Source organism: Lepidochelys olivacea (assembly GCF_965140295.1).
Source record: "Lepidochelys olivacea isolate rLepOli2 genome assembly, chromosome: 10".
In the NCBI taxonomy this organism is placed as follows: Eukaryota; Metazoa; Chordata; order Testudines; family Cheloniidae; genus Lepidochelys; species Lepidochelys olivacea.
Window position 1 is genome coordinate 32775812 of NC_140420.1, and position 18678 is coordinate 32794489.

An 18678-nucleotide genomic window follows, 5' to 3' on the forward strand; every position below is an offset into this window, starting at 1 on the left:
GCCCCACGTACCCCTTTCCCTTGGGCACCATCCCCACAGCCCTCCTCCTTCTCCCCTCCCCAGGCAATGGCCCTACAAGCCCCTCTCCCCCTGCCCACCAGCCCTACACACCCGCGGGCACGACCCCACAAACTCCTCCCCCCACCCCGCCCCGCCCCGCCCCGCCCCTCTCGGGCGCCTCGCGCGCGCGGCCAGCAGGTGGCGCTGTGGGCGGATGGCCGCGCCCCATCCCCCTTTTTGGCCGTGCCGGGCCGCCGTGCCGCCCGCTCGCGTTGCAGCGCCCTGGGCCGCGGAAGGCCTCGCCGCTTCCCCTCGCCTCAGCCCGGCCCCGCCGCGGAGGCCGCCCGGATATGCTCGCCTGAGCGGGCCCGGCAGGAGGTGCGGCCGGGAGCGGGTGCGCGCTCAGCTGGGCCCCGGACCGAGCCCCACAACCGCGCGGGGCCCCTGGCGCCGGGCCGGGTCGGGCCTGGGGCGGCCTCGTGGCTTCCCGGGGGCTGCTAGTAGCCTCGACGGGGGAGGGGCACCTGGGGGGCCGGGGTGAGGAGGGGATTTGGGGGCAGGGGACGGAGAGAGGATGGGGGAGGGGCACCTGGGGGGCAGGGGTGAGGAGGGGATTTGGGGGCAGGGGGCGGAGAGAGGATGGGGGAGGGGCACCTGGGGGGCAGGGGTGAGGAGGGGATTTGGGGGCAGGGGGCGGAGAGAGGATGGGGGAGGGGCACCTGGGGGGCAGGGGTGAGGAGGGGATTTGGGGGCAGGGGACGGAGAGAGGATGGGGGAGGGGCACCTGGGGGGCAGGGGTGAGGAGGGGATTTGGGGGCAGGGGACAGAGAGAGGATGGGGAGGTGGCTGGGGTGAGGAGGGGATTTGGGGGCAGGGGATGGTGAGAGAATGGGGATGGGGCACCTGGGGGCTGGGATGAGGAGGGGATTTGGGGGCAGGGGATACATGTGGGGAGGGGATTTGGGAGGCCTGGGGATAGGGAGGGGGCACCTGCGGGAGTGGGGAACAGCAGGTTTCGTGCCTGTTCTCCTGGCATGTGGGGGCATCACACATCCATGACCTGGACCTGTAACTGCCCAGCGAGCACAACATGGCTCTACCTTGTCTTAGCTTCCTACCCCACAGCTGGAGAGACAGTGCTGTGCTTGGCACCCCAGCAAATGACCTGAAGCAGTGGCACAGAAAGATTACAGGGGTTTTGATGCGATTGGCCCTGACAATAGAGTGGGGGCTGTGCCAGGACTTTCTGCAGTATCTGAGTTTTCATTTACCAGCAAGGTCTCTAGCCCTTGCAGTTACCCAGAAAACCTTCCAAACAGGGCATGTGTGTAAGTGGCACTCTGATGTCATCTTGATGCTGCAGACAGGACTCCTGCCCTGGCCTGCTCCTGGGAGGTTTGCAGAAGCTAACGTGACTGGTCAGTTTCATGGTGGCTGTCTAGAACTTTGTAGCAGTGAAACTCAAGAACCGGGTATATTTAATTCCAAAGCAGTTTGGGAAAGCGCTGAGCTGCAGAAAGAGCTCTGGAGCCACTGGCCTTGGTCTTCTCCCCCACACGCAGAGGCTTCAGGCTGCTAGGTGTCTGGTAAATTTTTCAAGTGGAACCACTGCTGCAGATATACATAGGGTGACATTTTTGTGCTGCCCTAGGTTAGTTTTAGAATGAAGCATTTTTTCTCATCCCATTTCCACAAATTGGCTATATTTGAGGCACATAAACGTCTGTGTGCTGCCTCTGTGCTGTGATCCTGTCTTTGTGACAGCGGTACAGCAGCTCATTCCACATCCTTCAGGGGTTGCTCGTTGTTTTCTCAAGAGTCCTAAGCATATTTAGGAGCCAGTGCCATTAATGCTTTCAGTATGAGAAATGCATTTGTGTTTCTTGGCTTTACTTGTTTGCTTAAAAGTAGGGTGAGGTGTGGGCCAAAGAAAACAAAAATCAAGGGCTTTTTGGGAAAGGGTGACAGACCCCTGTCGTCTTAAGTACTGATTGTTCCTGCTCAAGAGTCCCTACATGCAAATACAAGAGAACTGCTGCATAAAAAAGCAGAAGCCTCTCATTTCCTTGCAGCAGAAGAACTTAGACAGATGCTGTTGTTGGTATTGAGGTTTACTCATCACTTTTTTGTCTCTTTTCTTGCAGGAGCACAATGAGTGACATTCGTCATTCCCTGCTCCGCCGGGATGCCCTGAGTGCTGCCAAAGAAGTGCTGTATCACTTGGACATCTACTTCAGCAGTCAGCTCCAAAATGCACCTCTTCCCATTGTGGACAAAGGCCCAATTGAGTTGCTGGAAGAATTCATATTTCAGGTTCCCAAAGAGCGCAACTCCCAGCCTAAAGTAGGTAACAGGTCCAATGAGCAAAAATACAACTGCATTTGAATTGGCTGATAATGTCTTGATGATGTTGTACTTATAATCTAGGCCCTGTTCCTGCAATCAAATCTACACAGCTGGAATCTTGTATCTCTGTAGAGCCCCACTGATTAAATTGGGGTACATGTAAGTGCAAGTATCCAGCCATGTAGATCTGGGTGCAGGATCAGGGCCTAGAAAGATAATAGGCACTGGAAGAACCAGGAAAAGGAGTCACTTTTAGACCTTTTTTTGTATTTTTGGTTTAGTTTCTTTTGAGAGTTCTTTTGGGTCCCTCTATAGACTTTATCCTTTGCCTTGACAGCAAGCTCCATGCAGTTACCCTGCAAATAATATGATTAATAAACTTTCTAGCTTGATAAGTAAATGTAATGTTTGTCTCAGAACTAAGCATGTGCACACTGTACCAGAGAGGAGGCAAGAACTGAAAGATAAGTCAGGCTACACGTGTGATAGGCTAGGAAGTCTGGGAGGCTAGAATTTCTGCTACTGCTCAGAAGCCCTCAAGACCCTCAGACTCACTGCTGCTGCTTGATCTTTCAACCAAGGAATTTATATGGTCCCTGAAATTGCTGGTCAGTGTGTGTACCCTATTCTAGAGGCAGTTCATGGAGAAGTATGGCCAGGCTTGCCCAGGAGCAGGAGATTGAAGTGTGATGGGGAAGGGAGAAAGAGGCATATTTTCATAATGCTTCCTTCTGTTTCTGGACATGCTGCATTGGGATTTACTCTGTTATTTTCTGGCTTTGTTTTTTAGAGGTTGAATTCTCTTCAGGAGCTTCAACTCCTTGAGATCATGTGCAGTTATTTCCAAGAGCAAACCAAGGATTCAGTCCGGCAGATCATTTTCTCAGCCCTTTTCAGCCCTCAAGGAAACAAAGCAGATGATGGCAGGATGGTCTTGCTAGGAAAATTGGTTTCCATGGCGGTAGCTGTGTGCAGAGTTCCTGTTCTGGAATGTGCTGCATCGTGGCTGCAGGTAAAGCTGGTGCATGGATAGGACAGTCCCTAAGAGCTGAGTAGGTGAACATGATGTGCAAGTGGGTGAACTGAAGAAAAGGGGCTGTGTAGTGGTCAAAGCAACGTAGGTTTAGGACTGAGAGGTGGGCTCTAGAATTCAGTTCACAGAACTCGCAGTGCAACAGTTGTGGACCCTCCACTTGCAGCTTAGGAAAGTTGACAGGGCAGTGCAGCGAGGGAAATTCTCCCTACTGAGGTCTGTGCAGGGCATAACTTTACGGCTCTCCAAGCCTCTCGAACTCTCATGCCCCTGCTCCTGTGGATCTCTTAATGTTTGCCTTAGGGGAGCGGCACCCTGATGTGCCTCCTAAGGTCCACAGGTGTGAGCTTTCATTCCCTCACCCTTCAGGAGATGTGCAGAAGCAGGCTGTTCTGCAGACAGGGGGATGGGAATCCCCCCACTTCCCTAAAGTCTTCAGTGTAACTGTTTCTCCATATAGGTCTCCTGAAGGCTGCAGGAATAGGAAGGGGTATAATGTGGGTGGCAGGAGACTTTGAGGGGGTCGCTTATTGTGGTGTACTGCCTCCTTCAGACCACTTAGGTACATAAAGGTTTCCATGTTAAAAACTTGGTGCTTAAAAAACACATTGCAGGGATGGTGCTGGCCTGGTGAACTGGCCTCATATTTCTCACACGTCTCCCACTCACTCATTTTCCTGAGAACTTTAGGCAGGGGAGCCCTGATCCTGATACCCTCCAGAAATCCCTGGGAGCGTGGCTTTCTTCCTCTGGGCGATGGTGGTCTTCAGAATCAAGTGTCAAGTAAGGGACTATAGTTAAGAGGATTTGGACAGCAGTGGACAGAGGACATTGCTATCCTCAGTTCATAAAAGTAGAACACTTTCATGTGAAGAGCAAAGGTTAGTGTGGTGATGAAACATCACACTCTGTATCAGATACATGTAACTTTGGCCAGTTGTAGAAATTCTTGCAAAGCTTTTTACTATTCAATTACTGACTTGTACCCTAGATCTTAAATATTTTTTGTCTGGGAATGGTCAGTTTACAGATCGGTCTTTCATACAGTAATGAATGAGAAAACATTTTTAGAAAATAGGGAAGCATAATAATTGAAATAAAAAAACTGGCAGGGGGACATGGGCAGGTGTAGTGTCTGAAACACCTTTTAAATCGTGTTTGACTAGAATAGATAGTAGATTTCAGGTTGATGGTGTTTCTTTAATATTGGGGTATTTATTTTTTTTGCACAGAATTATTATAATCTACTCCAGTAAAGCTAAAAAGTGGCTGATAGATGGGTTTGTAATAGATGACAGTCATGGTAAAAAATGATGGTCTTGTTCCAAAGTGGTATTTGTATCCATTTTAATGAAGTTACCCTCCCTCCAGATGATAATTAGTAAGACTCTTTCTTCTTTGCAGAATAATTCTCACTTGGGATCTGATAAGCTCGTGAACCCATTGTACTGAGGGCGAGCCACAGCCATCAGAAGCTAAAGCTGAGGCGCCTGATCTTTGTGTTTTACATAAATCAACCAAAACTTAAAAGTTAGCAAAAAGATGTAGTAACAGCCAACTGATAGTTTCATGTAACAGAGCCTTAGGACTGGTCTACACTGGAGGGGGGAATCAACCTAAGATACATCGACTTCAGCTACGCTATTCTCACAGCTGAAGTTGCCTATCTTAGGTTGACTTACCTCGCTTCCTCACGGTGCGGAGTCGACTGTGCTTCCGCCTCTCGTTGTGCTGGAGTACAGGAGTCGATGGCAGAGCGATCGGGGATCAATTTACACTAGACGCGATAAATTGATCCCCGATAGATCGAGCACAACCTGCCGATCAGGCGGGTAGTATAGACGTACCCTTAGTGAAAAACTCTGTATCTCCCCATGGGCTGGGCTCTGCAGAATTTCTTACCTCCTGGTTTGACGTACTTGTCGCAACTTGGTACTGCAAATCTCTTTCAGCGAACACCTGCAATCTACTCTGTGAGGTTAGCCCGTGCCTTAGTGGATGACTACTGCTGTTTGGTGCCAGGTTCCATTCAGACATTGAAACAAATATTCAGCGCCAGTCCTCGCTTCTGCTGCCAGTTCATAACGTCGGTTACCGCGCTCTATGACCTTTCTTCAGGTAAACTGCAAAAAGGCAGCATTCTCTTCTCGAAACAAATGCTGCAGTGCCCTTTAACTGTTATGGGCATGTTTGTGTTCTCAGCTACCTATTGGCATTTTAATGGCACTCGGCACCATAGCTTTGCTAGACATGGTGCTGGATGCAGCACCTATCCTTTGGTGTGTGTGGGAAGTTGAGAAGTACAACACAGTGGTGAGTGACCTCAGTCCAGATTGTAATAGACAACTGTCCATGTAACGATTGGTCCTGTTGTTGACGGTCCTGACCAAGGGCAAGGAACGAAGGGGTCTTCTCAAACTAGGTTCAGATGTGGCTACAAAGCCAGTGAAGGGACTAGATCTGGTGGTAATTTGGCTCAGGCTTCCTGGAGTGAGGGTATCTTACTGTGGCATTCTGAAGGTGAGAGAGCTGGGATTTAGGAGGCAATAAAAATAGAATTGCAGTAGTTGGGACAGAAAGAGCGTGATGCATGAATAAAGATTTTAGCAGAGGCTGGGCTCAGACTTACAGATGAAACATAGGGGAGGAGAATGAAATTGCTGTCCCTATGCCAGAGGAGGGGACTTGCTGAGCAGTGTCTCATATTTTTTATTTTCAGATGATCTCATTCCCCCTTCAGACTTGCTCGAGATGGTTGTCTCCTGGATCTTTGAGGACCCCCGTTTGATACTCATCACTTTTTTAAACACTCCTATTGCAGCCAACCTGCCAATAGGATTTTTAGAGCTCACCCCCCTCACTGGACTGATCCGCTGGTGTGTGAAGGCTCCGTTGGCTTACAAAAGGAAAAAGAAGGCCTCTCTCTCAAATGGTCACCTCACCAATAAAATCGCCAAGGACTCAGCCGCTGGAGCTGACAAAGACTGCCACCTGCTGTATTCCAAACTACATCTAAGCGTCCTACAGGTTCTCATGATGCTTCAGGGGCACTTAACAGAGAAGAACCTATATGGCCGACTGGGTCTAGTGCCCTTTGACCACGTGGTTCCACTTGTTGAGGAAATTAACAGACTGTCTGATGAACTCAATCCACTCAATGCTTCCAAAGAGATTGAACTGGCTCTAGACAGATTGGCTCAGGCTCTGCAGGTGGCCATGGCATCAGGAGCATTGCTGTGCACTAGAGGTATGTCGCTGAAAGCAGCTGGTGAAGAGCCTGGCATGAAATTACTTTTCTCTGGTATGTGGGTAGGCTGTCTCTGGGTGAGGGAGGGATAATACATGGGTAAATGCATTAACAGACGAAATATTCTATAAGTCTTAGGAAATAAGAGATTGTTAAAGCTACAAGTTGGGTGTAGCAAACAGCTCAGGACAGAGAGTAAGAAAGGAAAGACCACTGATGAAAATAAGTGCTATGGACTATCAAGAAAGATTGTTGCTTTGGGGATTTGGGAGGGAATCTTCTGTTCATACTCCCACCATTGCTCCCAGGCTGTGTTGATGGTTTGTAGTTTGTTTTTTTGACATGGGAGTATGTTTGTCCTCTTCTGGGCCCATAAACAGAGCCTGAATGGTACAGTTGACATCAAAACACTCCAAAGATGATGGGTCTGTGGCCTGCTTTAGGTCCTGCACAGTTAGATAATTATGGTTCCAGATTCATGTCTTTAAACCCTGTGTCCTAAACTGGTTTAAAACTGTTGAATTAAAAAATTAGAGTGTAGCCATCCATTGTACATCCTTGCAGCATAGGTTAGAGAAGGATGCAGGCTATGATTCTCCTTTGAAAAATGATACAGTGAAAATTAAAGTGACAAGGTGAGTGAGGTAATATCTTTTATTGGTGCGAGAGACAAGCATTCAAGCTATATAGGGCTTTTCTTTCGGTCTGGAAAAAGGAGTCGGAGTGTCACAGCTAAATACAAGGTGGAACAGATTGTTTAGCATAAGTAGTTAACATATTTCAATATGTGCAGTGGTGTTGTAGCTGTATTGATCCCAGGATATTAGAGAGCTTACACGGAGCTCTTCTTCAGGTCAGAAGGAGAGCTCTGTGCAAGTTCGAAAGAGTGTATCTCAGATCAACAGAAGTTGGTCCAATAAAAGATATTACCTCACCCACCTTGTGTCTCATGTATTTCAAGGGACTGTTCAAGGTGAAGTAGCCCATTAGCACCCCTACAGTCACGAGGGGGAGAGGCTGGAGTGGAAGGTTTAGGTGGGTTACAGATTGAATGTATGGCTCATAACAACAGTATGTCATTTTATGGGGAGGGGATGGCTGTGTGTGTGTAAATTTTGCCCCAATAACTCCAGGGTAGACTTGCCCTTTTAAAAATGTGTGCTAGTCCTTCCAACACCCTGGAATGTGAAAGTCAATCCAGGTTCTTGTGGGCACGTGAATCACATATAATAAAGATGCTGCCCTGAGTTATATTGTACAGCCCATGCTTTCAAAGGGGCTGTACTGGTGTTAACTGAGGCAGAGTTTTGCACTGCAATTAGAAGTTAGTAAACAATTCTAATTCATGAGCCAGAGTAGAATCCAGTTTGCTATTTGGCCGGTATATTGGTTCTGCGGTTTTAAAGGAAGTCAAATCTTACTTTGCCATATCTGACTCTGGGTACAGGGAGACGGGTTTTCGTGACATTTCAGAGTAGGAAAAAAACAGTTTGTGGCTCTGTGGATGGGGCCCATATGACTGAAAAGAACTACTGGTTTGCTCCCACCACAATCTCTGGCAGGACCACCGTTCTCTAAAGGAGCTCTGAAGGAGCTCTGGGGAAGGACACATTTTCAGTGGTTTAAAAGGAAATGGCATCCTGTTTGTTCAACTCGATGGTTTCTCTGCACTGGATGAGGGCCCCTGAACTAGAGCATAGGGTATAAACATGACATGGAGAATAGTCCAGGTGGTGGTTTTATCTGAAACGTTTTTGAAGCCTACATTTCTAGTCTTTTTCATCATGAGAGAAACAAGATTTGTTTGGGTGGAGGGTTTTTATGTTCCCTAGCCTGTAATTTTTAGTACTTTTTGCACAAGATGGTAAACTTATTTCATTAGCTAAGCATTAGGATCATTATAAATCTGAGGCCTGTTGAGGAATCTTGGTGAATTTATTAAAGGACACCAACTTGAAAATCCAGTCAATGTCTAAAAGCTGTATTAAAAGTGGGGCAGGTGTAATACCTGGAACTAAAGTCCCCCTACCAATTTGTGTGGCCCAAAAATGTCTGAAAGACCCACACAAACAAAAAGTAAAAGCGGCTGGTCAAGTGATTCAACCCGAACGAAGGTCAGCCAATCATACCATTTTCTCAGAGCAATATAACAGAACATCTGCTAACAAAACACCAGAAATCTAACCAACCTTCCCCTGCTCAGGGCTTCTCACCCAGACCCAGAGGTTCAGAGACCAGTCTTTTTTCCTAGACAGGTGTTCCCTGAGGCACCTGTGTGAACCTGAATCAACTCCTCTCCACACCTGCTACGCTGACTGTACTCAGTATTAAGTGCACAAAGCCAACTATATAGGTTTTTCTCTAAGATTTTAGTTCTAGTAATCTTAGGTCTGTTTTGTAATAGTAGCAAGCCAAAACGTGAGGCTTTTTTTTTTAAAAGTTGTCCCTTTAAACTTATTTCCTAACTACTTACTTGGCCCATCTTGTTGGGGGATTGCTGTACTAGAAGAGGAAGGGAATTCAGTATAAATACCGGCTAATCACATTTTTGGGCATTCAGTTTTCTATAGAATTGGGAGGAATTTGTTTAAACCAGCATTAAAAGGACCTCACAACTGCATGTTCTTTAGAGTAGGATTCTTGTTAAATTGGTTGGAAACTGTTTTCCCCAATAGAGCCAGTGTCCCAAATTCCATTACCAGAGTCTCTTAACACAAATCTGAAAATACCTCTTGAGGAGCGTTTCACCTCCAAGCCTGCTCGGCAGGGTGCAGCTTTCCTTGGTGGGTAAATGAAGCAGTGCACAGAGGAATGAGGCATATAAAGATACAAACAGTGCCAGGACTGGTGTCCTACTCCCCAAGTAGCAATTGGGGAAGAGGAAGGAAGGAGCAGCACACTTGTTTGTCAATAACAAACTTTGATACGACAACATAAAGTTCAGTTATAATTACAAAAACCAGTTAGAAAGGGCTGCAAGCAGAGTTCTGCTACAACAGTGGGGAAAAAGCGGAGGCGGGTGCCTTACGAAATGTAAGTTCCAATTTACATTGGGCAGTGATATTTCTGGTATTGCCTACATCTTGGCTGCCTGTTTCCCATGACTGTTGTTGGAATCCTTTGAGAGTACAACTAACCAATTTGTAGCCTTTGATACTGGGGATTTTGGAGATCTGCTCTTCCTTCTTGCCTGAACCATTCCCAAACATGTTTCTTCTACCTCAGCATGACCTGAAGCAGTCTAATACTTGATAAGGAGGTACTTTGAATCTCCATTCCTTGTCTTGTTTTGCTCAAGATGGAGTATTGCATGATGGGACATGTAGTCTTCAGGCTTCCTATTTTTAACTCTACTTCTTGTTAAAGATGAGATGACCATAGCAGTCTTCCCTTATATCAGTGGTTCCCAAACTTCAACAGCACATGAACCCCTTTCATTAAATTGTGAAATCTTGTGAACCCCCTCCTAAAAATGAATATTTCTAGGGATTTAAGATTAAATTTCCTCCACACTCCGTGGGAGTCCTGCTGCTGGACCCCATTGGCCGCCCCGGTCAACTGAGCTCCACTGAACTTGGGCTGCAGGTCCTGCTGACCTCCGGGGCTCAGGCTGCCAACCCCAACTACCCGGCCCCACTCTGCCTAGGGCTTGGGCTGTCAGCCCCGCACGGAGTGCTGAGGTTTGGGCTGCCAGCTCCCCCACTGACGGGGGCAGGGTTCGGGCTGCCAGCCTCAACTGCCCGGCCCCGCTCTTCCTGGGGCTTGGGCTGCCAGCCCCGCACGGAGCGCTGGGGTTCAGGCTGTTGACTTCCCTGCTGATGGGGGCAGGGCTCGGACTGCCAGCCCCAACTGCCCTGCTCCGCTCTCCCTGGGGCTCGGGCTGTCTGCCCTGCAACCGGGTCCCATCTGTTGCCTCCAATGCCTGGGGTCCTTTGGCCACCATGAGTGAAATTTTTCTGGCGAACCCCCAGGGGTTTGCGAACCGCAATTTGGGAACCACTGCCTTGTATGAATTGGGTGCTGCTCCCCTGGCTCTAGTTGAGTTGCCAGTGTGGCTGCCCCAGTTGGGCAAAGTTCTGTCTGTTTAATCCGCTGAGAATTTTGTGCTAGGGTTTGTCTGCCTTGCAACAGATGTGAATTTCTGTCCATTTAACTTAAATATAAGGCAAGTGAGAGAATGCTCATCTGCAGATGGATGATGTGCGAAATAGTTTGTGATGTAAAAGTTATAGGGAAATGTTCTCTATACATATCTTACGCATGAAAGGATTAAATTTTGGGTCTCTACTAATCCATTTTATGAAATCTGACTAAAACTTCCCAGAATGAAGAGTAGAGGGGAAAAATCTTTTATTTTGCTTTATCCACACTCTGTTTTCTATCCTCTTGAATTTCAGATGACTTGAGAACAGTGTGCGCTCGGCTACCACACAACAAGTAAGGGACCTTTCTAAACTTGTATTTATTTTAATGCATATTTCAAGGCATTTCCTAGATGTTTGTTGAGGCAGACATCTGCCCAGAAGAGCTTATAATGTAAGTGTGCTTTTTTGGAAGAAGAAAAGGAGTACTTGTGGCACCTTAGAGACTAACCAATTTATTAGAGCATAAGCTTTCGTGAGCTACAGCTCACTTCATCAGATGCATATCGTGGAAACTGCAGCAGACTTTATATATACAGAGAGAATATGAACCAATACCTCCTCCCACCCCACTGTCCTGCTGGTAATAGCTTATCTAAAGTGATCATCAGGTGGGCCATTTCCAGCACAAATCCAGGTTTTCTCACCCTCCACCCCCCCACACAAATTCACTCTCCTGCTGGTGATAGCGCATCCAAAGTGACAACTCTTTACACAATGTGCATGACAATCAAGTTGGGCTATTTCCTGCACAAATCCAGGTTTTCTCACATCCCCCCCACCCCCATACACACACAAACTCACTCTCCTGCTGGTAATAGCTCATCCAAACTGACCACTCTTCAAGTTTTTGGAAGGTGTGCTTTAGTCAAACACAAGTTTTGGGGATCAATACAGGAGCAACTGGGTGAAATTTCACAGATGTATAGATTCCAAGGCCAGAAGGAACTTGTGATCATGTATAACACAGGCCAGAGAGCTACCTCCAAAATAATTCTTAGAGCATATATTTTAGAAAAACATCCAATCTTGACCTAAAAATGGTCAGGGATGGAGAATCCGCCATGACCCTTGGTAAATTGTTCCAATGTTGAATTATCCTCACTGTGAAAAATTTAACATCTTGTTTCCAGACTAAACTTGCTAGCTTCAACTTCCAGCCACTGGTTTGTGTTATACCTTTCTCTGCTACATTGAAGAGCCCTTTATTAAATATGTTTCCCATGTAGGTACTTATAAATTGTGACAAGTCATCCCTTAACCTTCTCTTTGTTAAGCTAAATAGACAGACTCCAGGAGTTCAAACAATAAGTAGGGCATATTTTTCCTAATCCTTTAATCATTCTCATGGCTCTCCTCTGAACCCTCTCCAATTTAACATCCTTCTTGCATTTGCGAGCACCAGAACTGGACGCAGTATTCCAGGAGCAGTCACACCAGTGCTAAATACAGCAGTAAATTAACCTCCCTACTACTGGAGAGTCCCCTCTTTATGCATCCCAGGATGGCATCAGCTCTTTTGGCCACAGTGTCACAATGGTAGCTCATATTCAACTGATTATCCATCACGGCCCCTAATCTCTTTGAATCACTACTTGGCAGGATAGAGTCCCCCATCCTGTAAGTATGGCCTACATTCTTTTGTTCTGAGATGTATATATTTACATTTAGCTGTATAAAAATGCATATAGTTTGCTTGTGCCCAGTTTACCAAGCAATGTAGATTGTGCTGAATCACTAGCCTATCCTCTTCGTTACTTACCACTCCCCACATTTTTGGGTCATCTGCAAATGGGTTACCAGTGATGAGTTTGTTTTCTTCCAGGTCATTGATAGAAATGTTAAGTAGCGTAGGGCCAAGATCCCATTCCTGCAGGGGCCCACTGGAAACACACCTGCTTGATGATGATTCCCTGTTTACAATTACATTTTGAGACCTATCAGTGAGCCAATTTTTCATCCATTTAATATGTGCCATATTAATTTTATAGTCTAGCTTTTTAATCAAAATGTTGTGTGGTATCAAATCAAATGCCTTAGAGAAGTCTAAGTATATTAGATTAACACTGTTACCATTCTCAACCAAATTTATAATCTCATTAAAAAAAAGATACCAAATTAGTTTGACAGAATCTATTTTCCATGAATACATTTTGATTTGTATTAATTACATTACTCTCCTTTATTCTTTGTTAATCGAATACTGTATCAGCTGCTCCATTATCTTGCCCAGGATACAAGTCCAGCTGTCAGGTCTATAATTACCTGGGTCATCCCATTTACCCTTTATAATTAGTACAACATGAGCTTTCTTCCAGTCGTCTGGAACTTCCTCAGTGCTTCAAGACTTACTGAAAATCAACACTAATGGTCCAGCGAGCTCGTCAGGATGCTGTTTTAAACTCTTGGATGCAAGTTAACTGGACCTGTTTATTTACAAATGTCTAACTTTACTAGTTTTTGTTTAACATCCTCCAGAGACTAGTGGAATGGAGTGTTACCACCATATGATGAGATTGTATCACCTATTTTTCCCCAAATACAGAACAGAAATATTTATTGAAGCCTTTAGCATTTTCTGTATTATTATTAATTCTATCCTTTCCATCTAGTAATGGACCAATACCATTTTCAGGATTGTTTTTGTTCCTAATACATGTTTTGAAAACTCTTCATTGTCCTTGACCCTGCAGGCCACAGATTTCTCCCTGTGTCCCATTGCTAGCTGCCTTCACGTCCCTTATAAACCAGTATGGCCTTTTTCCTCAGTTGTGGAATTATGGTCTTTTTGGGAATCTTAAATCAGTAAATTCTTAAATGGTTCCCAACTATAATTCAAGATAGTTTGACTTCTGGTATACAGGAGGTCATATTAAATGATCTAATCGTTCCTTGTGGCCTTAAAATCTGTACAAATCCCCAAGCCAGGCAGACCCCATTAAAGTCAGTGAGACTCCTCCTTGGTCCACCCAGTTTGCAGAATAAGAGCCTGGATTAAGACAAATAGACAAACAAGACTGTGAAAGTGAAATGTAATTTTGAAAAATTACCTCTGCCCCATCCCTAATTCCCACCTATTATACTTAGACTCCATGCTTAACCATGCTATTTTTTGTTTGTTGTTGTAACCATTATTAGCCAAAATATTAAAACCTGAGTCTCTAAAGGTAGGCTTTGATATCTGAAAATCAGGCCATTTCTGTTTGGGTTTCTAAGTGTGGATTTAGCCTAACTTTAGGCACCTGGGGTTGAAAATGTTGGCCTTAACATTTGCCTATTTTTAAAAAATTAACCCTTGCTGATTTTGGGTATTTAACCCTAGCTTATATAAATCATTGACAGTCTTGCTTCTTTTTATCATCCCTCTGAAACCTGAGCCCTCGCCCTCTCTCCTGCAGCCTGGCCATAGAGCCTCACAGAGCATTGCCCTTTGGAGAGATGGTAACCAGAGCCCCCTCTTTCTTGACAAAACAGCTGTTCAACAGGATTACTGAAAATACTTAACTCTGTTGATTGTCATGGACAGTGGTCCTTTGAGAAATATCACTGTGCATGTACCTTGCACCATACACATCAGTCTGCAGGATGTCATAAGCATAATGCCACCATCTCTCCCTAAGGCACTTTCCAGTGTTTGTTGCTACGCATTGGCAGGGGCTTTTTAGTGACTCTTCTTGTCATGGAGCAGGACTTCTGCCAAACTGCTCCTTGTTCGGACAATTTATTATTGGAGTAATACTTACATCTATCTGGATCTTCTTTTCGCAGCCTACTCCAGCTGGTGATTTCAGGTCCAGTGCAACAACCAACCCATGCTGCTTTGCCACCAGGATTTTATCCTCATATCCACACCCCTCCGCTGGGCTATCCTGCACATGCAGCACACCCTGCGTTGCCTGCACATCCAGCTCATCCAGCACTCCCAGCCCATCCTGTGCAGACATTTATACCAGGCATGACTTTCCCATACAGGCCTATTCGCTAAAGAACCTAACTGAAACTGTACGATGTGCACACATTTTTCCCTGACTGGGGAAGCCTTACAGAGGAAACCAAACATTTATGGAACCATATTTTCCTCTTTAATATTGTGTTGTGTGAGTTTCTTCAGGAGTAGGGGAGAAGCAGATGCTAGGCTGCTCTAGCCCTAAACATGGACAATTTCTTATTAATCCATATTTATGGATGAGAGACAAAAACAAGCCCTCTGGAATGTATGGGGTTTTTTAATATCAACTCTAACTCCTCTAATGAGCAGTACCACTGTATTTCTTGATCTGGTGTTTCTCACATGTACACGTGTCTGACTCTGTAGGGAGACCATCTACTTTCTTGCTCCTTCTCATTTGTGAGGGACAGAGAGAAAACCATACCAAGACTTGCAAGTTAGTCCCTTGCCCCTGTTCTTTCTCTTTGTAAACATTTGTATCCATTGTATATTTTTGGCACTGCAAATGCTTGCTTCTGAAGTGCAAGGTGTAGGGGAGGGTAGCACTTCCTTTGAGAGGAAACCACTAAAGAAAAGAGTGAGAAGGGATTGCTTGCCTCACTTTTATCTCTCAAATGGTGTTCAGCAAATCCAATTTTTTTTAGCCCTCTGCTAGGAAGGAACTTACTTCTTTTGCAATTGCAACCTCCTTGTTTTTTTGGTAGGCCTCTGGAATATCCTTTTCACATGTTCAAATGAACAAATTTGTGAAATGTAGAGATCAAATCTGGTATCACTCACTAATGCTGGTTGGCAAAAACGGATCAACAGCTTACTGCAACAAATTAGTTACTGATGTTTACCAGTTTAACCTTTTACTGCAATTAATTTGCAGCCACACAAAAAATACATACTGATATTGTTCCAGAGAAGTACCAGTACCACAGGCTTTTAATTAGAAATGGTGTACTCTGTGGAAAAGTGTTCTAGTCAAGATAATACGTTTGTCTTCTGTATCACTGCAGTGAAATACATAATGTATCCCCACTCAGAATTGGGTAGTTTTCTAGCACAGTGAAATTCTCTAAGCCCCTTTCATTGGCTTTAGAAGGAAGCAAGGGCATCCTTTTTCTAGGAGTCAATCACTTTATTTCTTTATACATATTTCAGATGTCATGTGTGGCAATAATAGTTATCCAATTACACACTAAAATCAAAGGACAAAGAGATGGAAGCTGGGGCTTGGCACTTGTAATTCACTCAATAAATTACAACTGGAGAGTAATCCTGATGTTTGTCTACTTCTCTTTCCCTGGAAAGATAAAATTAATCACTTGGTAGAAGCTGCAACAAGATGAAAAGGTCCTGAAGCTAAGAACTACTGAGCATAAAGGAGTATGAAATGATATTTATCAATACACATTGTACCATATCTCCTTTAAAAGATTACTTGAAAGGGGGAAGTAGAGGTGGTGATAACCTTGATGTGTAACACCCATGTTTATTTTGTTTTTACCTGTAGTTAATTGATTTTAAATTGTCTGCAGCCTGTTTTCCAAAATTTGTGCTCAAGGATGGGACTCCATTTTTTTTTTTTTAATTAAAACTCTTGGATTTCTTTCTTGTTTTGTATCTCTGACCTATTTCAGACACTCAAATTAAAAACCTTACTTTAGACCTTTTCTATCATCATCCCTTTGAAGGATTATAGTTTCAAATTAGATGGTGTCAGCAGACAATTAACCTACCAAATGAATGGGGACTTTTGTTATGGTGGAGGGACCATTAACCTCTACCTCCTGATGATTTGGGTTTGAGAAAGGGTGTCCTGGATATGCATAGCATGATGATGCATATCTGGATTCCATGCTGCTGTCAACTGGTTCTAGAAGGAATTTAAATACTCTCGTTCAGCAGTTTTTAACAAGGGGCCTGGAGTCCCCTGGGGGGGCATGAACAGGTTTATGGGGGGCTATCAAAATAAACCAGAGAGCGGGGCCAGTATTAGACTCATTGGGGCCCAGGGCAGAAAGCTAAAGTCCAAGCCTGGGACTGAAGCCAAAGACCGAGCAAGTTAGCTTCATGGGGGCCCACCATGGTGTGGGTCTCTGGGCAATTGCCCTGCTTGCTACCACCTAAGGCCAGCCCTGGCTATTAATCTACTGCATTTGCCAAAAACCAGTTGTTGTGGCACATGTTGGCTGTGGAATTCTTATAGCACGGTGGGGGGGACTCAGAAAGAAAACAGGTTGAGAGCCCCTGCTCTTGTTCCTATGTTAAGCCGGTTGGCATGTCATTTACACATCTCTGATGTCAGTGAAGTTTGTAGTAATTTTGATTATGGTATTCAACAAGTGTAGAATGTCCCATGATGCTCTCTCCATTCAAAACCAAAATGTGCATGATGGATTCTTGCTGTGTATTGGGGACCATTCTGGCCACTGGCTGAACTTTAAAAGGCAAAGTTTACTGTAGACTGAGTAGAATAGTGAGAGCAGCCACTGTTGCATCAAACTGCATCTGGCACAGGAAGGGCTTACATGATCTTCTGTTTATCATGTAGTGATCTGCACAGTTCTTAGAAAAGCTAGCAAGATAGCTTACAGCAGCAGTGCTCAGTTTATGCATGGTGACCCTTTCGTCATTAGCAGTTGTCTATAGTCATCTGCCCATTTGCTCACTCGTAACAAGATCCTGTCATTTGTCCCATACACCTCTGCACTAATTGCCATTGAGCCACCTTTGAAGCAATATGGCTCCTGGAGCAGAGGCTTATGGAGTGCAAGGGGCTTGTAAAAGGGTCTCTATTTATGTTAAAATGCATTAACTTATCTCACTGCAAAAGTTTATGTATGTCAGCTTTGTGATTGTAATAAATTCTTCCAAGGTACATTTACAAAGTTCCAATGACACAGCTCTTTCATCAGAGAAATTCTGTCAGGCTGTGTTTTCCCAGTGCGTGGGCACAGAATCATAGACTTTAAGGTCAGAAGGGACCATTATGATCATCTAGTCTGACCTCCTGCACAACACAGGCCACAGAATCTCACCCACCCACTCCTGTAACAAACCCCTAATAGTTTGAGCTATTGAAGTCCTCAAATCATGGTCTAAAGACTTGAAGATGCAGAGAATCCTCCAGCAAGTGACCATGCCCTATGCTGCAGAGGAAGGCAATCTGCCCTGGAGGAAAATTCCTTCCTGACCCCAAATATGGCTATCAGCTAAACCCTGAGCATGTGGGTAAGCCTCACTAGCCAGACACCCAGGAAAGAATTCTCTGTAGTAACTCGGATCCCACCCCATCTAACATCCCATCACAGGCCATTGGGCATATTTACTGCTAATAGCTGAAGATCAATTAATTGCCAAAATTAGGATAGCCCATCATACCATCTCCTCCATAAACTTATTGAGATTAGTCTTGAAGCTAGATATGTCTTTTGCGCCTACTGCTCCCCTTGGAAGGTGGTTCTAGAACTTCACTCCTATGATGGTTAGAAACCTTTGCCTAATTTCAAGTCTAAATTTCCTGATGGCCAGTTTATATCCATTTCTTATTGTGTCTATGTTGGTACTGAGTTTAAATAATTCCTCTTCCCCCCCCCCCCGGGTATTTCTCCCTCGGATATATTTATAGAGAGCTATCATATCTCCCCTCAGCCTTCTTTTGGTTAGGCTAAACAAGCCAAGTTCTTTGAGTCTCCTTTCATAAGACAGGTTTTCCATTCCTCGGATCATCCTAGTAGCCCTTTTCTGTACCTGTTCCAGTTTGAATTCATCCTTCTTAAACATGGGAGACCAGAACTACACAAAATATTCCAGATGAGGTCTCACCAGTGCTTTGTATAACAGTACTAACACCTCCTTATCTCTACTGGAAATACCTCACCTGATGCATCCCAAGACCGCATTAGCTTTTTTCACAGCCATATCAAATTGATGGCTCATAGTTATCCTGTGATCAACCAATATTCTGAGG

General features: G+C 45.0%; 1 protein-coding gene across 5 annotated transcripts; it reads left to right on the forward strand.

Annotated features, from left to right (window-relative positions):
* Positions 1-228: 228 nt before the first annotated feature.
* INTS15 (integrator complex subunit 15) lies at positions 229-17596 on the forward strand. 5 transcript variants are annotated; one of them, XM_084641122.1, is made up of 7 exons: positions 229-378; positions 2145-2343; positions 3137-3358; positions 5332-5497; positions 6099-6626; positions 11024-11063; positions 14537-17596. In XM_084641122.1, the coding sequence occupies exons 2-7, from the start codon at positions 2152-2154 to the stop codon at positions 14751-14753; spliced, it is 1365 nt and encodes a 454-aa protein (XP_084497248.1). In that variant the 5' UTR covers positions 229-378; positions 2145-2151; the 3' UTR covers positions 14754-17596. The 5 variants fall into 5 exon arrangements, with proteins under 5 accessions (XP_084497248.1, XP_084497252.1, XP_084497249.1 ...); XM_084641123.1 differs by having other exon boundaries at positions 258-394; XM_084641124.1 differs by lacking the exon at positions 229-378 and adding an exon at positions 1025-1418.
* Positions 17597-18678: the final 1082 nt, after the last annotated feature.